Source organism: Phocoena sinus, chromosome 11 (assembly GCF_008692025.1).
Source record: "Phocoena sinus isolate mPhoSin1 chromosome 11, mPhoSin1.pri, whole genome shotgun sequence".
NCBI classification, from domain to species: Eukaryota; Metazoa; Chordata; class Mammalia; order Artiodactyla; family Phocoenidae; genus Phocoena; species Phocoena sinus.
The window spans coordinates 68,554,341-68,579,746 of NC_045773.1; the positions used below are offsets into that span (position 1 = coordinate 68,554,341).

A 25,406-nucleotide genomic window follows, 5' to 3' on the forward strand; every position below is an offset into this window, starting at 1 on the left:
CCTTGTCTGGGTGAGCAGAGCGGAAGTAAAACACATTATAGCAAACCAAACTACAGGTGCCCAAATAAAACATATTTTATTCATATTCCTATCCAGTTGCCAGAATTACTGAAGGCAAATTGCATAGTCTAAACCCCTGGGTGTCGTGGTAGGTTTTCAGAGAATAACAATCAGGTTTGACGTTTTCTAATGACTTGAATGTCCTATGGAAAATTTGGGAAAGAGACGGGAAGGATGTGAATCTAGCAAAGATCATGGATCAGACTGTTTAAGGCTACACACGTCGCATTTCCTGGGAGCTCTCCGCGGTTGCTGATTATTTTGTTGTGTGTCAACACAGAGGCGAGAGAGATGAATACTGGGTCTTCCTCAGGGATGGGCACCTGGCTTCCAAGCGGTGCCTCAGAAAATGATCTTCCTCACGGTGGGTACCTCTCCGCTCTCCCTAGTTCTGCAGAGCTGGCTGGGGTCCAGATCTGTTTGCTTTCTCCAGGCTTGCTTAATGGTTTCCTTAGATGTTCTGAGCCATTGAACTTGCATAAGCACATAACCGTTTTCTCAGAAAAATTGTTAACTCTTTTACTAATTACATAATCTGCCACACTTGAGTGAGGGAGACCTGGGGAGCATAAAGGAGCAAAGGATCAGGGACTAAGTGGTTAAATCGGCTGAAGCTGGGAGAGAGAAAAAAGTAATTTTTGGTTCTCCTTGGAGTCAGTCCACATATTCTCAGTTTGGTCTCGGCAAAATGAGCAATGAGATTTATAACTCTGTTGATTTAAAATGTTATTTTAGTTTGGATTTTGCATAAAAATAAGACCAAAAAAGAAGTGTCTCTAGATACATCTTGTGAAAGGGACCAGTCTTGAGGGTGACATTGCATGAACAAGCCCCACTCTCTTCTGTCAAGGAGACCTCAGGTGAATAGGGGACTCACCTGTACTGTGGGTGTGACTCAGGGCCATGCGCGAAGTACAAAGGAATGGTTAAACTCAGGGATGAGGGATGAACTTGAAGACAAGTTAGCATTTCAGTTGGGTCTTTGTCTTTCCACAGATGGTACCAAGACAGTAGATATATTCTAAGGAAGGGAACAGCGTGAGGGGAAAAAACACTATAAAGATGGGAAACTACATGGAACGTCCAGAGACAGAGACCAGACCATGTAAAGTCCTCCTCAAGAGCCTTCAAAAAATTTCCATCTCCTGGAATGTATACTCCAAATACCAAAGCCCTCCATGAGCTAGCCTAAAATAAAATTTCTGCCTGTCGCCCACCCCATCACTCAACTTGCTCAATTGCCTTTAGGACTATTTGATGTTCCCTGAACATCACACATATTTTCATCCTTATGTTGTTCCCTTATCAAGAAATGCTTTCCCACACAGAACAACCGGAACTTTCATATACTGCTAGAGGAAATGTAAGATGGTACAACCATTTTGGAAAACAGTTGGACAGTTTCTTAAAAGTTGAACACATGACTCAGGCATTCCACTCCTAGACATTTACCCAAGAGAAATAATAGCATTGTGCCTACAAACACTTACCCATGAACGTTCATAGAAACTTTATTTGTAATAGCCAACAACTGGAAACAACTCAAATGTCTATCCACAGCTGTATGGATAAACTACGTACAGCCATTCTATAGAATACTGCTCATCAGTAACACAGAACAAACTGTTGATGAACAGACATGGATGAACGTAGGCAAATCTCAGAATAATTATGCTGAGTGAAAAAAGCCAGACAAAACAAGAGTGCATAATGTATAGTTCCATTTTCATACAAAACTCTAGAGAATGCAAACCGATCTATAGTGACAACAGATCTGTGGTTGCCTGGGGGAGTGGAGCAAAGGCAGGAGAAAGAGATTGCAAAGCAGCAGGAGGACACTTTGGGGGGTGAGAGATGTGTTCATTCTCTTGATGGTGGTGATGATTTCACATGTGTCAGAATGTGCCAAAATGTACACTTTGAACGTGTGTAGTTTATTGTACCTCAATTATACCTCAATAAAGCTGTGAATAAAAGTTCTCCCTACACCACTTGATCCTTTCTTCATCCTCCGTGAGGACCCCGTGACCCCTCTCCACTCCCCCAGGTAGGATTTATTGCTCCTTCTGCACTTTGATTGCAACTGAATTTAGGGATTTTCACCCTGGGAATTAATAACATGTGTCTCTGGCTCCTCATTATATAGCAAGCAGAGTCTGGCTTTTGGCACCCCAGCAAGTGTTGACTGAATGCAAGAAGGAATGAACAGCAAGTGACCCCATTTGGTAAGTGTAGGCAAATGATGGGAAAGGAGGGCATGTCGAGGGAGGGGGGCATGTTGGGAATACGATGGAATGACAGTGGGAAACCACTGATGGTTCTGGACTGATACAGGAACGGAAGTGGGGAGGCTGTTGCTCTACACCCAACAAGGTGAAGTTAGCATTGAACAAGAGAGACCATTAGAATGGAAGTAAAACAAGTCATGTGAAAGATGATGTGGAGGCCAAATTGGGGCATTCAGAAACTAAGTTGATGAAATGAATAGTAAGCAGGGATGGTTGAAATATATAGCAGTTTAAACCTAAAAGTCCATTGACAGATGAATGGATAAAGAAGGTGTGGTACATATGTACAATGGAATATTACTCAGCCATAAAAAAGAATGAAATGATGCCATTTGCAGCTACATGGATGGACCTAGACATGACCATACTAAGTGAAGTAAGTCAGAAAGAGAAAGACAAATACCATACGATATCACTTATATGTGGAATCTAAAATACGACACAAGTGAACCTGTCTACGAAGCAGAAACAGACTCACAGACATAGAGAACAGACTTGTGATTGCCAGTGGGGAAAGGGGAAGGGGAGGGTTGGAGTGGGAGTTTGGGATTATCAGATGCAAACTATTATGTACAGACTGGATAATACAACAAGGTCCTAGTGTATAGCACAGGGAACTATATTCAATATCCTGTAATAAACCATAATGGAAAAAAAAAGAAAGACATAGCAGGTTATAGCCTGGAGAGTCCAGCTGGATGTTTCTTCTGTCATTACAATTTGGGGAAAAGAGCTGTTTTCCTAGCCAAGTCCTTACGAATAACTGCCAGGGTCTCTGAAGAAAGACTCAAAGATCTGTGTGCTCATCGTTGCTTACGATAAGGTCTGTGACTTAATAACACGGTGTTACTGTGTCCCAGGCGCTGGTCTGAGCACTTGACATGCATTAACTTATGTAACCTTTATATCAACCCTATGAGCTCTGATATTATCATCTCCATTTCACAGATGAGGAAACTGAGGCCCAGAGAAGCTAAATAATTTGCCCAGGTTCTCCCAGCTAGTAAGTGACAGAGCTGGGGATTTGAATCCAGGCTGGATGGTTCCAGTCTATGCTCTGATGAACTTTGCAAGGTACTATTGGATTTTTTTGTGTTTTTTTGAAGCCAGAGTCTAATGGCATAAACCTCCAAAATTCATCATTGTGCATAGAAAATAGGACATCTATGTTTCTCTGACTTGTTAATTTGAGCAGCTTTCATTGTCTGGCTGGAAAGGATAATGTGTACAGGAGAGAGACTATTAGGCAAATAACAGCAGTTGTATGGTGTGCAAACAACGGTACATTTAAAATTCAGGAATTTTTAAGGCAATTAGCAGGTTCATTTAACATGCTCTTTCTGGGCTTTCTTGAACATTCTAGACCAGCAGATGCATTGTCAACAGGAAGGAGCTGGAGGAATTAGCTCTAGATTCCAAGTGATAAGACTCGAGGTCCGGTCCTGGGACACAGGCCCCCTGTAGGGCAGCTTCCTTGTCCACATGCAAAAGAAGAAACAGTAAGACGTTATTTTATTCTATTTTTATTGAAGTATAGAAATAGATGATTTACAATGTTGTGTTAATTTCTGCTGTACAGCAAAGTGATTCAGATATGTGTGTGTGTACACACACACACACACACACACACACACATACACATTCTTCTTTATATTTGTTTCCATTATGGTTTATCCCAGTACATTGAGTATAGATAGTTCCCTATGCTATATAGTAGCATATCCATCCAGGATATAGGATGTTTATCCATCCTATATGTAATAGTTTGCATCTACTAACTCCAAACTCCCAGTCCATCCCTCCCCCATCCCCCTCTTCCTTGGCAACCACAAGTCTGATCTTTATGTCTGTGAGTCCGTTTCTGCTTCGTAGATAGGTTTATTTATGTCATATTTTAGATTCCATATATAAGTGATATCATATGGTATTTGTCTTTCTCTTACTGACTTACTTCACTTAGTATGATAATCTCTAGTTGCATCCATGTTGCTGCAAAAGGCATTATTTCATTCTTTTTTATGGCTGAGTAGTATTTCTGTACATATATAAGTACCACATCTTCTTTATCCATTCATCTGTCGATGGACATTTAGGTTGTTTCCATGTCCTGGCTATCGTAAATAGTGCTGCAATGAACATAGAGGTGCATGTATCCTTTTTTTTTTTAATTTTATTTTTGGCTGTGTTGGGTCCTCGTTTCTGTGCGAGGGCTCTCTCTAGTTGTGGCAAGCGGGGGCCACTCTTCATCACGGAGCGCGGTCCTCTCACTATCGCAGCCTCTCTTGTTGTGGAGCACAGGCTCCAGACACGCAGGCTCAGTAGTTGTGGCTCACGGGCTTAGTTGCTCTGCGGCATATGGGATCTTCCCAGACCAGGGCTCGAACCCGTGTCCCCTGCATTAGCAGGCAGATTCTCAACGACTGCGCCACCAGGGAAGCCCGCATGTATCCTTTTGAATTAGAGTTTTGTCTACATATATGCCCAGGAGTGGGATTGCTGGATCATATGGTAATTCTGTTTTTAGTTTTTTCTGAGGAACCTCCATACTGTTCTCCATAGTGGCTGCACCAACTTACCTTCCCACCAACAGTGTAGGAGGGTTCCCTCTTCTCCACACCCTCTCCAGCATTTGTTATTTGTAAACTTTTTAATGATGGCCATTCAGACTGTTGTGGGTTAGTTTTGATTTGCATTTCTCTAAGAGTTAGCAATGTTGAGCATAAGATGTTATTTTAAAGAACACAGTTCAGCAAAGTGTAAAAGAGAGCAAAAGTATGAAAAATAACTCACTATCCTAAATGAAAAAAATTAGGGAACTATGGAGATCCTTTCCATTTTAGCCAAAAAGCCACTCACAGTTAAAGTAACTCAGCGACTTAATCTTAGGTGCCTAATGGAATCCCTAACGTTTTTAAAGGTTTTAAAAAATGATCCTGCTTTAGACATAAAAAGATGTCACAGGACAGCATTCTGGGAAAAGTGAGGACCTGTAGCATACGTCCAAAAACGTGCCTTATATTGAATGGAGAAGGAATCCACCAAGGGTTATCCAGGGCTGTATAGACATTGGCTTATGAGCCTTTTCTACATTTGATAAAAAAAAAAACGTGTCCACCCATTAGAAACACTAAACATTTTGCTCCTTCCCTGTCTTAGGTCAGGTTCTCTGGAAACAGACTCTGAGCTAGAGATCTGAGTGCAGGTTTCCTGGGAAGAGCTCCTGGGGACAGCATCTGTGGGGGAGGGAAGGAGGCAGGATTGGGCAGAGGGAGAAACTGGGCTGCGATGCGGTCACAGCAAAGGCCCAAGCCACCCCACGGGGACTGTGGAGCAGGGATGGCCCTGCAGGCAGCCCCACAGGAGCCGGGGCGGGGGGGTCAAGGGGACTGGGCAGATTAAGGCCTACGCGCCTGGCAGCTGGGGGAGGAGAGCCTGGGACTTGAGCGGGACCTGGGAGGCGTGGGGTATCCATGGACTACCTTTCTTCCTCCACACGCTTGCTTTTCTCCTCTCATCCTCTTTCTTCACCTCCTTTGATTAGAAAACAAATCATGAACATGTTTTCTCTGGCTTCCTCTTTATGTTCTCCTCTGAGGACCTTAAACAACTTCAGTGAGAGTATTTCTGACGTCTGCACGCCAACTCCACATCCCTGAAATGAAGGGAGCTTTCCGAGTGCCTGGAGGGGTGAGAAAGAGACCTGAGTGGGTGTGATTCCTGTCCCTTCTGAGTGGCTGGGGAAGAGGGGCGTCCCTGCCTGAGGGAGCCCCCAGGGCTGAGTGGAGCCACCGGACAGATATTGAAAAACCCTCACACAAAAAACAACGGAAATCTGAAAGCATCAATTCTTCATGACTATTTTGCTCACAGCCTTAAATTTCTAAGAATGTTTTTCTTTTTTGGCTGTGTTGGGTCTTCGTTGTTGCACGTGGGCTTTCTCTAGTTGTGGCGAGCGGGGGATACTCTTTGTCACAGTGCACGGACTTCTCATTGCAGTGGGTTCTCTTGTTTTGGGGCACGGGCTCTAGGGGCGCAGGCTTCAGTAGTTGCAGCATGCAGGCTCAGTAGTTGTGGCTCGCGGGCTCTAGAGCAGTCTCAGTAGTTGTGGCACACGGGCTAGGTTGCTCCGTGGCATGTGGGATCTTCCTGGACCAGGGCTCAAACCCGTGTCCCTTGCATTGGCAGATAGATTCTTAACCACTGCGCCACCAGGGAAGTCCCTCTAAGAATTTTTGAAAGAGAGAACTGTATTCAGTCTTAGAAAAAAATGACTTTTGTACCTTAAGCACATGGATAAAAGTCCACTCCATTGCTTCTATCTTCTGGCATCTGGCTTTGACTGCAAAAAGGAACTGTATCCTTTGAATGCTCAAGTCTTGATTTACACACAATATTCTGAGATGAATATAAACACTTTGGAGTCATGCTCAAGAATGAAAATGTTTTTCGTCTACCCTGAATCAATACCAGCTCCTTAGAAGCTGTTGGTTTATAGCAGATTCTCCCAACCTGTTCCTTTCCCCCCAAAAGGAACCAGGGAACAGTGGGACTCATACTGCTTCATCCCCTGGTGCTTGTATAACCACCCTTGCTGGGAGTGTGGGATGTGGCAGGCTGACAGGGTTACAGTTGTTTCTTTATAAACAGTTTTAATTGAACAGGTGTCCTCAGGGAGCAGGGAAATTCCTCGTCACTTCACACGTGTCGTGCTGGCAGCTCCCTGCCTTTCCCGACAGAAGCTGCCTCTCCTCTCATTTTCACTCAGGCTGGGGCTGATTAATTAAAGCACCTCCTCTCCATTTCCAGGCAAAATCCTCATTTGACGCAGTGCAGAATATTCGATGCTTAAGCCTCTAATTTCCTGGCACCTTCACAGCCTCTTCAAGATGGTGTTTATGAAAGGGGGGCTCTCTTCCCATCTCCCAACTGACAGATTCACAGGTGTTTCTGTCACTGAGACCCCAGCCCCCCACAGACATGTGATCAGGGACTTCAGCCCGGGTCTGAGGGGTCAGGATATCCGTCTGTCATTTGCGGTTTCCACATATTCCTTCCTGATTATGCAAATCCTCCCTCTTTCTATTTGTTCCTCTCCTGTTGTCCCCACAAAGGCATCCAGTGTCCATCATGATGAGAACCTGAATGAGAGATGGCCAGACAAATAGAAAATACTCCTATTAGTCCTTCTCTCCCTCCCTCTTTTTCTCTTTCTCTCTCTCCCGCTTTCTCTCCAGAGCTAAGAACCAACTGTTAGGCATTTAGCTAGACCACGTCAGAAGCTTTGCCTGTTATGTGTCACCCCCTCTCTTGGGGAAAGCAGTCACTTTTAGTCTTTTTCCATGTTTATGGAATTTTTTTAGAGGATAGACTTGCCCTTTCTGCCTAGTCTGCTTTCTCCAGAAGCCCAAGCCCGTCCCTGGCTGCCGGCAGTTAGCTGGCACAACCAGTGGCACTCCCTGGCGGATTCCGGATCCGACAGCACCCTCAGGTCCCTCCCCTGCTCACGGAACCCTGTGGGACAGCTGGCCCGGGGGATGAGCAGATGCATTTCCTCTTCTGGCCTTGTCCTTGCCTCTCACGTACCTGCTCTGCCTTCCACGCTCCTTAGAGGGCAGGGACTGACACCCTCAGAAGGAAGGTGGTGGTCACACTCATTTGCTCACATTACCTGCTCCGGGGGTCATGCCAGGGGAGGGCACCGCTCGCGGGTCTGTCTCTTTCTCTCAGCCTGGAGGAGGGCATGGGTGGGAAGGAGCCAGAGTGCTGCCTGACATCTTCTAAGAGCCCCAGAAAGGCTCCGGAGCCAATGGCAAAGTGGCAGCAGCCTTCCATACCACGTGTCCCCGAAACAAATGATGTGAGCATTTCCCCTCTTCTGGGGAAAAGCCTGGGCTCTTTTAAAGTTGTCTTGATTAGAGTAGTCTTTTCTTCCAGCATCTTTTTGGGAAATTCCAACTTGACCGACACATGATGTGCAGATATCCGCTACGTGCGGCCACGAGGAGGTCCTGCCGGTCCTTACGCCATGCTTGTCCAAGGGAGTGAGAGTGTGTGTCTCTAGGTCAATTTATGTATTAATTTGTCACTTGGTGCATAATATTTAGCACTGTGATACAAAAAACAAATAAGCCAATCCTATGAGGAACTGATTTTCCCTTCCACATCTGTTCACGGAGACATAGATCTAAAGTTTTGCTATTTGAAAAGCCTTCCATACAAACATAATCTAAAATTGCTAGGCTTTGAAGTTGGGGGATTTTCTGTCAAATGATGTTTATGGACCTGCTCCCTGGAGCCGGGCCACTCATCTTCTGCCTCCAGGCCCCAAAGACATTGATCACCTCTTGAGTCCTTTTCCACTCATTGCAAATTAACATGATGGTTCTGAGCACCTTTTGCGCACAAGCTCCATGCTAACCCTCAGCTAAGATGCAAGAGGGACCCTGTCCCCAGGCGTGTGCCGCAGCAGAGAACACAAACTCTGCACAGAAACAGTCACGATGCCAGCCAGAGAGCGATCACGGTTAAAGGTCAAGTGGGCGTGGGAGCGCAGAGGAGAGAGACTGGGCTTTTCAAGTCAAGGGTTGGGCAAGGCCCTTGGAGGAAGTAGAATTTAGGCTGAGCCATGAAGGATGGATGGGATTTGGCCGAAGGAAATAAAAGAGAAGAGCCTTTTAGGGGAAGGGCACAGCAGGAGCAAAGGCCAGATGTGGATGAAGGCAGGCCGACAACGTGACAGCAGCCATGACAACAGATCCGGGTTGGCTCCAGCACAGGACACTTGAGGACAGCTGGGGGGCGGGGGACCAGGGAGGGTCAAGACCGTTGTGAGAATGACCGTGAATTTTCCTCATGTCTAGGCTTTGCAGTTTGCAATGCTCTTAACACGTGTCCTCTCATCTGATCTTCGCAACAGTCCTATAGGTGGGCCATGGCAAGATTGATGAGGAAACTGAGACGCAGAAAGCTGAGGCCATCTGCTTTAGGGGACAAAGGAAAATAGCAGAAGAACCAGGGTGAGAGCCCAGGACTTCCCACACCTGACCGGGGCTTTTCCCCTAAACCAGGCAGTAGTAGGGAGCCTGCAAGGGAACTTGCTCCTCAGTGCCTGATGGTACTGTACGTTCGTGGAACTTTTGTTTGTTGGTTTGCTTTTCAGGTTTAATTCACTGACTTTTCTTGTGTAAAAGCACCATGAGGTGGCCACCCCCGGATACTCTGGTGTGGGTAAGTGAGTTCCTGAATGGGAGACGTAGGGAACAGTCGTCTCTTTCCGGAGGTCACAGCTATGGCTCTTGGGTGTGATATTGAAGGGGCCTCGGCAAAGCTGACAGAGCTGGCAAAGATCTGCCATCAACAGCAGCTTCCTGGACACAGGGGCCGAGACAAGGCCCAGGGCAGGGCGGAGCAGGGCGGGCAGGGATGAGGCTCGTTAGCACAGAGCTGCAGTGTCGTGGCATGTGTGGGGCTTGCTGATCTCCTTCCCCGAGCAGTCCCGCCGCACCAGGATTACGAAAACCGTGGTCAGGATGAAGGCCCTGTGGATGGCAGTGGATACCTCTTGGGCCACCTGACATCCAGACCGACAGGACTGCTGTAGTCCCCGATGCTTACAATCACCTTGAACATGGTCTACTGGCCAGCCTAGGTCTGCTTTTGAACGAGCATGATCTTTAGAACCTTGTTCTTGAGGGACATCCCCAGAAAAGTGTCAAAGATCTCAAACTCCTCGAAGGACAGAGAGAAGAGACTTGATGTTCGTGTCCTGGACACAGGCAACCTGGCTTGATGATGCGGAGACACTCCTTGTCCTCAATTTGCCTTCACAAGCTCAGGGGCCTTAACCCTGGTGTTGACCACACTGAGACTGCAGCCCAGCTGCTGCCGAAGCCTCCATAGCCTCCCGTTCCAGGACCCCTGGGCCCTCCAGCCCCTCCTGTAGCACCAGCATCAGCTTTTGTCTCGGAGAAGTGTTTGTGCCTTTTTCTATGGCAAAAGTGCCATGCTTGAAATTAATTCTGTGAGCCCATCTCCCCACCCCGAGGAGCTCCTCCTGAGAGCACCTGGGTGGTGGAGGATTGGACATCTGAGCCATTAGGTGCCGGATAGTCCCATCAGATTTGTTTGCCATCCCGTTTAGCAAATGAGCCAGAAACCAGAGCATGATTGAGTGCATGGAGAGTGAGAGCTTTCAGAACAGGGAAGGAAGTGACTCTTGGCCTCGGGAGGGAAAAAATGAAATAGACTGGGTCCTCAGAAAACGTCACCTGCCGGGCCAAGTCACAGGTCCACTTGAGGCCGGGTCTAGAGATCAGGCCACAACAACAGAGGGAGACTGTGAGCTTCCTCCAACCATAGGCCAGTCTCGAATCCTGAAGTGTTATCGTGTCACTCGTCAGAACTAAGAGAAACGACCAGTAACGGGAGCAGAAATTTCTGGGCTATGATCCTGCGGAGGTGCGGGAGACATCGGCCGGGTCAGAGGTCCTACAGTCCTGCAGGCCCAGGTGGCTGCAGCCACTTTAAGCTGGATCCCAGGTGTGACCTGTGAGGTCCGAGTCGAGTCGGCACTCAAGAGAGTCAAGGGTTGCTGGGAGGAGCTGGCCCGGAGACTTTTGGGTTTTCCCTTTTGCATGTGTTTTCTGTTATTCAGGAGAAGGGCGTGAGTGGGTTCCACATTCCTATCGTGTAAAACTCAGGGCAATGAGTGTGTCAGAGAGCGTGCGATCCAGAAGGCTCCGGGTAAGAGTCGGGCAAATGCTCGTCCTTCCCTGCTCTGGGGGACTCTGCCAGGATTTACGGTGACCTTGACTCAGCCCTGGAGGTGATCCCGGCTCCTGAAAGCCAGCGGCAGCTTCCCCACCCCAGCGCGGAGCCATTCTTTTCAGAGAGAACTTGTGGGGCCTGCAGGTCCCTCCACGGAGCATTTCCTGCCCCGGTCTTTGAGGCCCATGACTGGCTGGTTTGAAGGATGCCACGAGAGGGGACCAGCTGGGGAGAGTTTCTAAGAAAGAGGCTGTTGCCTGTGGGCCGGGTAGCCTGTCAGCTGGGGACACCTCTTATTTTAGACCTGGGTTGACAGTTTCATTTCTCATTTTGGTCACAGTGGGTTTCTCCACCATGACGCCGTGACGAGGCGCTGAAAGGCTACGGTGAGAAGGCCTGTGTGATGCTTCCTCGTCACTTGATTTCCAAACGTGTGAAGTTTGGCACGTTTCCTCTTTTCCTGCAGAGCTTTAATTCTGTGAAGGGGCAGTGTGGGCTCCGTCATAACCTACCCCACCCCCACCCCACCTTCTCTCCGGAGAAAAGGCAAACGGGTGGGAACAGCTGTGGGTGAAGGCTAGAGAGAGATGGATAAGGACAAACAGGAGCCACGGCCACGCCATCCAGAATCCCCTTTGCGATGCTGCTGTCCACTGATGAAGGGGAGGAAGAGATGGGCCCAGAGTGAGGGGTCTCATTCACCTACTCACAGCCACAAAGAGGGGACCTCCACAAGGCCTCTGCCTGGACTAACCAGCCCTGCCCCCAGGGGCGCATGCCGGCTGTGTCTGTCGGGTAGATTAACTGCGGTGACAGTCAGCTCCCCAGTCTCGGTGGCTTAACACCATGCAATCCAGGGCAGGTCAGCAGGAAACTCTGCTCCATGCTGTCATCCAGGGACCCAGGCTCCTTCTATCTTGTGGGCCTTGGAATTCTCCACTGGATCATCTGTGTCCAGCTGGTTGATGGGGGAGGAGAGGGTGTGGAGGATTGTGTGGGAGGTTTTATGGGCCAAGCCTGGAGAGAACCTATACCACTTTCCTCCACAATCCCCTGGCCGCACAAAACACCAAGGGAGACTGGGAAATGTGGTCTCCGTGTGTTATAGTTTGAATGGTGTCCCCCCGCAAAAGGTATCTCGAAGCCCTAATGCTCAGTACCTTAGAATGTGACCTTGTTTGGAAATAGGGTCTTTACAGAGGTAATCAAGTTCAAATGAGGTCATTAAGGTGGACCCTAATCCAATATGACCGGCATCCTTATACAAAAGGGAAATTTGGACACAGAGATGTACACAGAGGGAAGACAATGTGAAGACACAGGGAGAATGCCATCTACAAGCCAAGGATGCCTGAGGCTACCAGAAGCTGGGAGAGGGGCCTGGAGCAGATTCTTCCTCTGAACTCTCAGAAGGAACCAACCCCGACGACACCTTGATTTCAGACTTCCAGCCTCCAGAACTGTGAGACAATACATTTCTATTGTTTAAGCCACCTAGTTTGTGGTGCTTTGTTATAGCAGCCCCAGGAAACAAACACACACCAGATTTGGGGAGCATCCAGCCAGCTCTGCTACGCAATCTTCTTGTTAAAAGGAAGGGGACAGATGGCTCCTAGGGCAACACCTGCCCCCTCACTGGTTCTGCCACTCTCACTAAGCCCCCCTCTGCACGACCCTCTCCCTCCCCTGGGTTTTCTCTCACCTGCTTCCCACTGCTGACACTAATCCCTCCCAGGGGAGACAGAAGGAGCCCCAGTCATTTCTGGCCGGAGTCCCCAGGTGGAGAAGAGACGGGGAATTTTGCTGTTCTCACCTCAATTGCTTTCTCTTCCTTGCTCCACTAACCCTGCCCGCACTTTGCTGAGTGACCTCAAGCAAATCCCCTGACTCAGTTTCCCTCCCTGTAAAGTGGGAGCAATCACACCGACTTCTCCCTCAACAGAAGAGTCAGTTAGGAAACCGATGCTGTGATAACTTTGTGCTGCATCCGCCCAAGAGAGCAATAATCACTGTAGCTCAAGAGGCTATAAATCCTCCCCAGCTGACTGCCCAGAGCTGAACAGGACCCAGCACCTGGGAGGCTTGGCTGGGCTGGAGGACGGGGGGCAGCGATAGAGGCACTGCACAGGGGGGAAGGGCCTCTTGGGTCCAGCTAGCCTCCCCCCTCCCCCAGACCTGGGGGACTGTGCTGTAGCCACCTGGACCGGGAAGGGATGCACTGAGCTGGAGCCCTGGGCATTAGCAGCCATACCTGCTGCCTTGCTGAGACCTGGCTCAGCTGGGGCAGTGACAGCTGGGAAGATGGAGGGCCATGGGGAATAACAGTGGTGGCAGCGTTAACACTGCCATTTGCCGAGGACTTAGGAGCGCCAGATTCTGGGCAAGTGCTGCTTCTGATCGTCCAACAATCCTGTGAGGTGTGACTGTGGTTGTGCAGTCAGTGTGCGAGGTCTGCGAGGGTCGCATCCAGGCTCTCTCGGGCTATCTTGACCTATCTTGGGTTAGTGACTCCACTGCTTTGCACTCTGGGGTCCTCCGTTGTAAAATGGGGAGAAACATGATCCCACTTCACAACCCAGGGTTGTGGAGCAGAGGACAGGGTCGCAACAAGAGAAGCAGGAAGTGGAGGGGTGGAGCCCTTGCCTCGGGGCATCCCTTGGTGACGTTCTCCTTCACTCCGGAGCTGCTGACAGCCACATTCCCCTGGCTCCTGGCAGAACAGATTCCTGGGCCTGCTCCTGTGGTCTCTGTCTCCTCCTAGCAAACCTTCAGACTCTCCAGGCGATGACTAAGGTGAGGGCGATGGTGAGCATTAAATGGAATAACACTCACGAGGCTCCTGGAACACTGCCCGGCTCAAGGCAAGTACTCTGTAAACACTGGCCTTTATTATTATCCCCATTTTACAGACTGTGAGACCAAGGCTCAGAGATGTTCAGTGAGTGATTGAGCTGGATTTGAACCCAGGACTGACAGAGCTTAAGATCTGTGTGTAGGGGTGTGTGTGTGTGTGTCTGTGTGTGTCTGTGTGCGCACGCGCATGTGTATTTATACTAGGCTAGAAGATTTTGGCTCTTTCCTCATCTGGTCCACCAGAATGGGGATATGGTCTTGAACTTTGGAAAATAAACAAGCTTCTTAGGAACCTGGAGCTTGGAAAGGAACCTGAACTATATGGACAAGAGACACCTGTCCTTCTTAGCAGTTCTTTCTTTTCTCCCCATCCCACCCTCTTTTTTCCCTCTACTTAGCCCCTCCCTCCCTCCTCACCCTTCCCCCAAGTGAAAGACTCCTTTCTGCCCACTGGCCAGGCCTTCCCACTGAGGAGAGGGTCCCCTTATCCAGGAGCAAAGGAGGTGGGGGGGGCCTGCTCTGGGGTCTGTCTCCACGGGTCCAGGGCCTTTACAGCATCTTTTCCTCAGGTGCACACATCAGTTGCTCCCATCCCCATTTCTGAAAATAACCTGAAAACCAAGTTCTCTTAGTGGAAGCTGAGGGTACCCCACTTTAGGGCCATGGGAGAAGCTTAGGGCATAGGGGTTAGGAGCCAGACCCAGAGGTCTGGGCTGAGGAGGAAGGAGCCACAGGGGAGCTGCTCCCAAGACAGGCTGGCAGAGCTGGAGCCTGTCCCCTCTCCTGCACCAGCCTTCGGGGCAGGTGGACCTGGGGTGAAAGCCAGCATTGCTCTCTGAGAAGCTCATTTGTTATCCCTGAGCCTCAGTCTCCTCATCCATAAAACGGGTATAATAGTACTTGGTCATCAGACTTGAGGAGATCAGGGCACACTAAGCATTCGGCAGCACCTGGCCCAGAGAGGGAACTCAGTACGTGGTACTGATAGCTCTTGATTTTGTTCGTGGTTAGTGTTAGTCTAGAGAGCGGTATTCCAGCCCTTCCATTCCTATCCCTCTGAGGATACAGACTGCATCACCACTTTTTGCCCAGGACCTAGTTCAGTGTGTGGCTCATGGCAGGTGTTCAACTGATATTTATTAAGTGTAATTTGGAGGTTGATAATTTCATGGTAAAGACTCAGTTCTAGCCCCTTATTTTCCTCTCTCCTCTCCTCTTCTCCCCAACCCCCAGCCCTCATATAGCAGAGCCTGCAAGTCATTTGTCTATCTATCTGTCTATCTATCTATCTATCTATCTGATAATCTATCTGTCTGTCTGTCTATCTATCTATCTATCTTGCCTTCTTCTAGAGTAATAAAAGCCCTAATATTTAACCTTGCCAGTGACTGTTTGGAATTAAGGGTACTCTCCCAGCCTCCTTCAAAGCTAACTGTGCCCATGTGTCTGAGTGGGGACCATGGGGTGTGGAATTGATGGCTGCCTCTTTCAGGATGTGTCCTTACTGGTGGAGGTGCACCCATCTTCCCTTTACTCCTTCCTGCTGGCTGGAATTTGAATATCATGGCCAGAGTTGGAGTAGCCACCTTGGATCATTAGATTGAAGCCCTGAACCATGAGAATGGTGGAAACTGAAAGAGCTGGAGACCCTAATGGTCAGGGAGCCTTTGCTCCAGCCCTGGGCTGAACCTCTGGCCTTGCTTTACATAACAGAGCCCTTGGTTATGCCACTGTTATTAGGGGTTTTCTGTCACTCGAAGCCTAAGTGGCACATAAGGTGACTGTTAGACTGACTTCTGGGTAGAGGAGGGAACAAATGACTCTCAGGTAGTGAGAGGGAGCTTGCAGGACAGGAAGACCTCTCTTGGCAAATGGGAGCCCCTGGTTCCTCCCACTGGAGGCCTCCTCCCCCCTCCCCCTCCCCCTTCCTCCCCTCCTCGGTGCTCTGAGATTTGAGAAGTCCTGTTCTCTCCCTGAGGAGCAGCTACTCCAACAGCTGCTCCCTTTCCCTTTGGAATGGTCCAGACATGCCCCGTGGTAGGTCAAAGCTGAGTGCTGCTGCCCCCCCCTTCCTAATAGTGACATCAAAGTTCTTTTGGGAGAGGGGTGTAATTCCCTTTTCCCACTGGCACTCCACACTGGCTTTAGGGAACAGAAAGCCAGTGCCTTCTTAGCACTGTCTTCCACAGCCCGGGTGAGGGTGAACCTGTGTCCCATCCTACTCCCTGGCCTGCACTGCGTTGGGGGTTGAGGGGGGTGTTACAAAGGCAGGTATAATACAGAGCCTCCACGAAGCAGGGAGACAGAGACGCAGGAGGCACAGAGGACAGCCTTGGGCACACGTTTTCCAAGGGACACAGGGGTTATAAGAGCCCCAGTGATTCAGAGCAGGGGCCACGGGGGCTGCGGGAGTCGGGGGGCCTTCTAGACCCTCCCCACCGGCAGGGCTCCATTGATCCATTCATTTGTCATTGTCCCCCCAACCTTGGTTGTCCCAGGGCTGCCTTCGGGACAGAACCCGGGAATGAGGAGAGGTCTTGGGGACCGGGTAACCCCTCTGGGTGGATCTGTCTTACTCGCCACTCGCAGCTCTTGGGGTTACACTTTTCGGAAGGGGTTTGACTGGCGGTGTGACCTTGGCCAAGTCCCGTGCGCTTCTCCACCTCAGTTCCCTACGGGGTATCCTGGACAGCTGGGGGGTGGTTTGGCTTTCTTTAGCGGGGGGATCCGGGAGGAAGGCCGGCTGTGGGGTGGGGGCGGCCCGGCTCCTGCACTGCCCGAACCCGAGCGGCGCCAGCCCGGAGCGCAGGGCCCGGGACCTCCGGTCCGGAGGTGGCCGGGCCCAGGGGCCTCCGCGCGCGGGGGCGGAAAGCCGGGACCCACCCGGCCCCTCCTGCGGGCGGGGCGGCCCAGCGCCGGCTCCTCCCCCGCGCCCGCGCCGCCCGGGCTCAGTGGCGCGCGCGGTGCCGCAGGTGGCAGCGATGGCCCAGTCCTGAAAGCCCCGCCATGGCCGGCGCCCCCGGACCGCTCCGCCTGGCGCTGCTGCTGCTCGGGGCGGTGGGCAGGGCCGGCCCCCGCCCCCAGGTGAGACCCGCGGGCCCCGGGGCGGGGGAGGCGGCGGCGTGGGCTGCTGCGGGCGCGGCGTCCGGGCAGCGGCGGCCGCGACTTGAGCGAAACTCCGCGACCGCGGGCGGCGGGAACCCAAGCCTCGGGGAGTGGGACCTGGAGAGTTGGGTGTCGGAGGTGGGGGCTCGGACGGCGGACGCCTCCCGCAGCCCCGGCCAGGCGCCCCCTTCCTGGCCGCCCGGGCCCCTCTGCCGGGCCACGGGCTGTCCCGCGGCCGCCGTGCGCTGACTTCTGCGCCGCATCTCCCCCCGACCACTTTCCCAACTCCGTCTGCCGCAAACCCGTGCCAGCGGCCCGGCCACAGCCCGAGCTCCCCGACCTCCCCTTTTCCACTGTGCCCCAGACCCCTCCCCGCCGTGCCCCGCTCACTATCAAAGACCCCCTGGGAAGGCAGAGAGGCCTGGGCGTGGACCCCCAGCTCTATCCCTCCCCACCAGCCACCCAGCACAGCCTTTGACTCATAGCCCCAGGTACCCTGCGGTGGCAACTTGCTGTCCTTCCCCCTGACCTCCCAGCTGGAACTCGAGAGCCACCCCTGTCCCCAGCTCCACGCCAAGGCAAACGCTAGAAGGCTCCCTGCTCCTCTAGAAGCAGGCAGGCCTCCCCTCACACACTCGCCTGACACACCCCCATTCTGACCCCCTTGGTGGTCAACATGCACCAGAGCCCATACTGGGACATGTGGAGATACCTTGGCCTCCTGGATGCCCTTGGAGGGCTGACCACAGGTGGACCCCTGCAGCCCCTCTCTGCCTTTCCTGCCTCCAGGCTCCTGGGCTGGAGGCTGTGGTCAGCTTGCTTTAGGAGAGAGTTGTCCAGAGATGCTGTGAGATACTTGAGCAGAGAGGAGGTGCAGGCTTTCCTATGCCAGAGAGCCGTGTTTCCCGTGACCTCCCACTCTTACCCCCAGACCTGAAGAGCTTTGGGGAGGGGGCTTTCACAGGCCTTGAAATTTGTCCCAGCGCAGGTGGAAGGCGGGAGGAGGGGTCTTTGATGAGTGCCGACTCCACCCCTGGCTGAGAATCCAGATGTGGACAGATATGCCTCCCAGCTAAGGTGCCAGCCCTTCTTCAGCCCCCACGTTTTTTTCCAGACTCATTCCCTCCCTCTCCCTGTCCCCAGCCCAGCTACTGCCCCAGCTGCAGGAGGCATCTCCTTCCACACCACTGTCCCCCCGACGCTCAACCAGACTTTGGCCTCCCTGGTGTGCGTGGGATCTTTTGGGAGCCAGAACTGCAGACCCACTACCTGCTTCTCTCTCGCCTCCTCCTCCGGCTGGGGCAGGGCTGGGGCCGAAGGCGCTGCTGCCTGCTCCCATCCTGCTCCAGGCCGTTTGCAGACTGGCTTTGGATTAAGGGAAGAGGAGAGGTTCTGAATGCTGCCTGTCTTCTCCCCAGAGTTCCTTTGCCCAGAGGAGTCAAGCTCCTTGAACCTGCCCTTTCTTCCCCCCCTTCACTCCTCAGCCCTGGGCCAAAAGCCCAATATCCTGGGGCCATAACAGTCCTGGGGTGACAGAGAAGGGCAGGATGAGCCAGGCTGTGAGCAGAGAGGGGGAGCTTCGGGGGTTGCCCTGCTGTGAGCATCCCTGACCCGTGGAAATCTGAGTGACAGGCTTTGAGGTCAGACTGCAGTAATTGCGACACAACCTCATGCCCGCGTGTGACTCTAAGCAATGGTGAATTCTGTAATCTATTTTCTGTTCATGAGATCAGCAAGACTAGGTTGCTCCCTTCATGTCACTGCCGGTGGGGACGAATCTCAGAAAAGGAGGGTTCCCTGTGTAAGGTGAACCCAGCAGTCCAGGAACAGAGAGGACAAAGGGGTGCGGGGCTGGGCTGGTGCCTAATACCTGCTCACCCAAGTGGGACTGAAGGGAAAATGGAGTGAGCTGCCCACAGTCAGGCTGGCCAGGCTGGAAGGGGGTGCCGGCAGGAGGGTGGCAGAACTGACTTCTGAAGAAGGGGACCTAGGTTACTCCTTCACTGTTGCCGGGAAGGACCACCCCCTCCCCTATAATTTTCCTCCGCAAGACCCCTGTGAGGGAGCTGGTCTACTGAGGAGACGGGCAAGACTTTGACACTCCAAATTAGAACCAGACAAAACCGGGTTCAAATATCAGGTCTGCGGTTAGCTGGTGATCTTGGGCAGGACATCTGACCATCCGGAACCTCTGTTTCCTCATCTGTAAATAGGGATCACCAGCGCTGCCCCATGGGGTAATGGAGAGGGTTGGGACGCTGGCGCCCAGAAATGGCAGCTTTAGTCACTTGGGGGATCTGACCCACTTGTCCTCGGGAATCTGGAAGCCTTCTCCAGGGCAGGGGAAGAGGGCTGGGAGGGGGGCTGTCAGAGGCCCCGTGCCTCTGCACTCTAGTGAAGGGTGGATGGAGTCCAGGGTGCGCGGCGGTCACCGTGGACTTTGTCCTGAGCTGGGCTCCCTCCCAGACGTGGAGTCTGGTGGGGGCCAGGCAGAGCAACCAAGAAAGCACATCCTGCCCCTGGATGCCTTGCTCTGAGGAAGAACAGGCTGCTCCTTAGTTGCAGCCTGCCCCCGAACAGATTCCTCTGTGTGCGTGTGAGATAGAGAGAGACAGAGATACAGGATAGAGACAGGTAGAGAGAGAGACAAGGAGAGGGGGACCAGGGGGAGAGGGGTGTGGGCTGTATGAACCCCTGTTTCTCCTCTGTACTTGGATGTGACCCTCTGTATGACAGCCTGCCTGTGAGTCGCCGTGTATGAAACATCTCAGCGTGTCATTGTGTGTCTGACAGTGTGTATGTGTTTGTGACTCCAGGTGTGATACTGCATCTATGGGGAGGTCTGTGTGTGTATGAGAGCGACATCTTAGTGTGTGAATGAGTGTCTGCCAGTGTGTGTCTGTGTGTGGGTGAGAAAAGTGTGCTTGTGACAGAATGTGTGTCTGTTTCTCTGTACTTATGCATGTGACAGTGTGACTTTAGTATATGTCAGTCAAGGGGTGTGTGTGTGTGTGTGTGTGTGTGTGTACGTGTGTGTGTACCTGACAGTCTATGTGTTCATGTGTGGGAGAGAGACTCCGTGTCATGTCTTAGTATGTAAGCATGTGCTCCACACACGTGTGGTAATGTGTGTGACAGTGTATCCATGTGAGGGGTCTGGTGCACGTGAGAATGTGTGTGTGGTCTTCCTTTCCCTGCCCTTCTGCTCATGTATCTGGAGTCTATAAGGACAAAGAATGGGGCCAAGAGCCCAGGGTCCAGCAGCACCATCCCTCCAGGTCTCAGAGGGCCTCGGGGATGGTTGGGCTCTGGAAGTTGGGCAGAGAAGAAGGAGGCAGGGGTCCTGGGAGGAGCTGCAGGGAAGATGCAGGGCTGCATCTGTTGGGAGGCGCCAGAGTTGTCATGGGAGCCCTCTTTTTCCTTTGGGGAGGCCCTCTCCCATTTTTCCCACCTTAGTGGCCTCTCTTTCCTCCTTCCCCTCTATCAGAAAGGTTCCCAGAAAAGGAAAGAATCTGGTGCACTTATTCACACTGAGAAATGAAACTGCCAGAGGAATTCTTCACATTAGCAGCCAGTGTTTGGAGAAAGCATGCCGTCCTGGGGTGTTGGAAAGCCCCTCACCCTCTCCACATCCTTCTCTTCCTGCTCTTCTTCCTTAGAGCACTGCTCACTCGTACAGGGCTGGATAATTCCTAAAGGTTTCCACTACTTTGTCTTGCTGGATCTGTACAGGAACTCTTTGAAAAGAACGATATGCCCATGTTACAGATAAGGAAACTGAGGTCCCAGAAGATTAAAATTTGTCCCATCAGTCCCACGTTAACAGACAGAGCTGGAATTTAAACCAAGGACGTGTGGCTCTCTGTCCAGTGCTCTCTTCTGCCCACCACTCCTTCCTGGCATCTTCTTTGTCACCTCCTGCTTCCGTCCCAAACACCTGGACCTAAGAGACGCCCTCTCCTTACTGTAAACTCCGCCCCAGGCGTTGTCCCCATTTGCCTTTACCCCCGCATCAGAGAACTCGCATGAAGCCTGGTGAGTCCTGATTCTAAAAACTGCCAAGCTGCCCTCACCCTGGTCCGCTGGGCCCCCCACTGCTGCCCTGATCTCCCGGCCAGCTCTGCTGCCTCTGAGGGGCAGGGGCCTCCACCACTGCATCCTCGCCACCACTTACCACCCCCAGCCCCTCCTCACCAGGCCTGGAGCGGGGACTCACATCACAGGAGGATGAAATGGGTCCGAGGCTGGCGGGCAGGGCCTTGCCCCTCCTCACAGTTCCTTGCCCTCGGGCATGCAGGCTTTGCTAATGGCTATGTTGCAGCTGGAAGATGCCACAAATTAAGCAGGATGATCGGTCCCTGGCAGGAAAATATGCTCCTTTCCTCCTGCTGGAAGTTTGTTGTTCCTAGAAATGAGGGAGGGGTGGGGCCCGGACTCCCCGGGAAGCCTGGCCGCCCGGTCTGCTCTGCCGTCTCCTGTCAACAGCAGAAGTCGTAGACAGCTGCCGTTGAGTGTGGATTTTCCACGTGCCAGGGGCCCTTCTAAGCATTAACTCACTTAATGCTCACGGGGAGGCAGGGACTATCGTTATTCCCAATTTGTGCAGGTGTGAGCTCAGGCTAGAAGTTAAAACTCTTGCACAAGGTCACAAACTTAATTTACGGGAGAGCCAGGGTCAGGCCTGGCTCTGAGCCCAAAGCCAGGGCTATTCACGCTTCTCTGTGTAACTGTGTTCCCCTGAGCCCCTGGCCCCTGCTGCACCGGGTGACCCCAGCCTCGTTCCAGACCGGAGCCTCACATCTGTCCCAGGTCCTGCCTGCTGCTCTCTCCCTGGCCCAGAAAATTCTCCTGAACATCAGTCCAAGGCTGTCTTCTGCTTGCTCACCAGAGCACCGACGTCCCCACTTCTGCCCCTTCGTTCCTGCTGGGTCCTCCTGCTGAAATGCCCACCCTCTGACCTTGCTGGGCCCAGTCTCTCCCTACACCCCTTCCCTTCGCCAACCCCAGCTCACAATCCCCGGCGTCCCCCAGGGCTCTCAAGTCTTCACCGAGCCCTGCCCCAGCCATTCCCTGAGCACTTTCACCGCTGCCTTCTCTGCTGTGTCCTGAAGAGCATTTGCTCCCACCCCACCCCCGAGTAGCCTGGGGACTGTCTCAGGCCAAGGCTCTGGCCTTCATCTCTGCGCTCCCTGTGTCCCCCCAGTCCGTCCTCCCACCCAGAGCCTGGTACAGTATTCCTTCCATAAACGCCAGGTGGGGAGAGGCCAGAGGTCTGGTAGTTCGTGTGTTTGGGCAGGGCGGGTGCGGTGAGCAGTATTTGGAGAACTTCAGCTGGGGCGGGAGGCAGACAGTGGACCCCTGTTGTCAGGAAGCTGTCTCAGGGGGGACACAACCCCTGTTCTTAAGGAGCCCCAGCCTGAGGGTGAAACAGCCCTGCCCTCAGGGAGCCCCCGTCTGAAGATGGTTTCTTGTCCGAGGCTCTGCTCCGAGCAGGTGACAGGGCTGCCTCTGTCTCGAGGCTCTCCGGGGCGTTGGTGGCCAGGCTGGCTTCCCGGTGCTGTCCTTTGCCTTTCCCTCCACCCTGAGACTTCTGGTTCCCATGGGCTTCCTAGTCCGCGCTCCCTGCCCCAGACACACCTTCTGCCCCAGTTCCCAGCAGCGACCTTGCTTGCTGCCTGCTTTCCTCCTAGAGAGATCAGGTGGGATTTCTCCCTGGTCTCCCTGCCCTGACCACCAGCAGCTGCTGCATTCCAGGGAGGAGAAGGAAAGCGGGCGGAGGTGGGGGGGTGGATCCACCAGGACTGGCACTAGTGAAAACTGCGCTGACCCCTCAGTTGTAGCTAAAATTGACACTGCCTTCGCTGTTGGGTTTGATTCCTTACTTATTTGTTTAACAAATACACTTGCCCTTTGCGCTCAGAAGAGCACTGTCTTTTAGGTAGCTCTGCCTGTGGCCTCGGCACACTTAACTTCAAGACTGTCCCCTTGCTTGTCAATCAAGCTTTGTCCCCTCCCTAGGGCTTCCTGTGCCGCCAGGGATGAGCCCAAGGCAACCTGTGTCTTTACGGGAAGCGTCTTGTAAGCCCCAACGCAGCCTAAATCTGGGCAGGATTACCCGGAAACCAGATCCAGTGTGCTTAGGGCACCACCCGTCAAGGGTGGTGCAAACTCCCAAAATGAAGCTGTTTTAATTTCAGCACGCATGTATATTTTTGTGATTTCAAAAAGTGAAATTTTGTTTTAAATTATGTATAGGTCCTAAATTTTATACAAGGGGCTCCCTGGTCATCTGTGTGTCTGCAGGCTCTAAAGGAGGAATATTTATAATCTTAAGCCTGTTCAGGAAAGAATACAAATAAAAAAGAAACATAGTCCCAAGACGTATCTAAAGAAGTAGACTAAAAGGTCTGGGCGTGGATAATTCTCACTTGGGTGCATCTGCATGGGTCTCTAAAAAGCCAGTTCTGTTACCTTATCTATTCACAGAGAGGGGGACCCCTCCCATTGCAGACCCAATCTCTGTGTTCTGGAACTTTTCTGACCCCTTCACCCCATGTCCTCAGGACTTCTCCTGCACTTGATAGAGCTGAATATTTGATCTGTGGTGTTATGCTACAAGGAGACGGTGGGGGTCATGTTGACCTCCCAGGTAACATGACTGCATTTTGCAGGAGGGATGCTAGTGGTCAGCATCACCAGCGCTGAATCCCACCTCAGCCCACACCTTCCACTGCTCCATCACAGTCACTGATCTGGGAGACTCCAGGTCCTAGCCTTAGCTCTGCTCCTTGGGGTGCTGTGTGACCTTGACTGAGCCCCTCTCCCACTCTGGGCCTGCATGTTGCCATCAAGACTGGTGGATGAAAGTGTGAGAACCTCGCAGGAAGGCTGACTGGGTGCTGGAAGGGAGCCCGTGGCAGTCACAAAGCCCAGGGCCCTCAAGAACGCTCTCTGCTGGGTGAGGGCAGATGAAACCATGAATGAGACACACGCCCAGCCAGTGGCCCTTCCCCCGCTCACCCCCAACAGTGTCCTTTCAGTAGCCACTGGCTGGACATTTACTACACCCCAGGCTGTGCCCTGGGAGGGATAAAGATATAAAAACATCCACCTGGAGCCCCTCTTTGTGTTGTCACCCTCTTTCAGAGATGGCCAAAGCCTGTGGAGTTTGGGGCTCTAAGGTCCCCTGGACATCAAGAAACCAAGTGTGTGTGTGGGGTTGGGCATAAAAGAGAGGTTGGTTGGACCTAAGGGGCCCCCTTTTCTTTCTTCTCCCCAGGGTGCCACCGTGTCCCTCTCAGAGACAGTGGAGAAATGGCGAGAATACCGACGCCAGTGCCAGCGCTTCCTGACCGAGGCTCCGCCCCCAGCCACAGGTGAGTGCACCCAACCAGCTCTCCACGGCATTGGGAGGCCCCACGCCTGGCTGGGCATCTTTTGCCTCTCTAGGACCCCTCATCTACCCTATGCCTTGGGGTGCGGCCTCGTAGCTGCTGTGTTCCCCCTCGCCCCTGACTGGGGCCCCTCAGTAGCAGACACCTGGCCTTTCTATTCTGCGTCCTCCTCAGCACTTCCCAGCCTGTGCCAGGGCAGGAGGCCCAACCCACGTACTTATAGTAATAAACGTTTAGGGGGAGTGACATACAGAATGGACTTGAGGACACGGGGAGCGGGAAGGGTAAGCTGTGACGAAGTGAGAGAGTGGCATGGACATATATACACTACCAAATGTAAAATAGCTAGCTAGTGGGAAGCAGCTGCATAGCACAGGGAGATCAGCTCGGTGCTTTGTGAACACCTGGAGGGGTGGGATAGGGAGAGTGGGAGGGAGATGCAAGAGGGAGGGGATATGGGGATATATGTATACATATAGCTGATTCACTTTGTTGTACAGCAGAAACTAACACACCATGTAAAGCAATTATACTCCAATAAAGATGTTAAAAAAAAGAAAAAAAAGAGCGGAGGATTGATAGGCCTGTGTTCCAGTCCTGACCTGCAGTCATGACCCAGTCACCTGAGGAGGGTTCTCTTAGCCTGGAGAGCTACCGTCCCCCTCATCCGTGGTGTGTAATTTAATAACAGGCCCACGAGGATCGTTTATTGAGCACTTACTATGCTCAGTTATCTATGCTAGCTATGCTGTTTGTCCCCACAAAGCCCTGTGGGCTGGGGATCAACCCCATTTTCCAGGTGAGAAAACAGAGACCTTAAGTACTTTGCTGCAAGTCCCACTGCTGATAAGTGACACCTGCTGGGTGGGAATGTGCTGGGTGGGTAGGAAGCCTCAGTGGAGGTGAGCCGAGCACAGGTTTCTGCCGGGCAGCCTCCCCG

General features: G+C 52.2%; 1 protein-coding gene across 1 annotated transcript in view; it reads left to right on the forward strand.

The window, feature by feature from the left end:
- Window positions 1–16,961: 16,961 nt before the first annotated feature.
- The window catches only part of GLP1R (glucagon like peptide 1 receptor), a 37,225-nt gene continuing 28,780 nt past the window's right edge, over window positions 16,962–25,406 (forward strand). Inside the window, exons 1-2 of the mRNA XM_032650165.1 lie at window positions 16,962–17,051; window positions 24,352–24,448. Of these exons, the coding sequence (XP_032506056.1) occupies window positions 16,974–17,051; window positions 24,352–24,448 (175 nt within the window). The 5' untranslated portion in view covers window positions 16,962–16,973. The remainder of the gene's footprint in view (window positions 17,052–24,351; window positions 24,449–25,406) is intronic.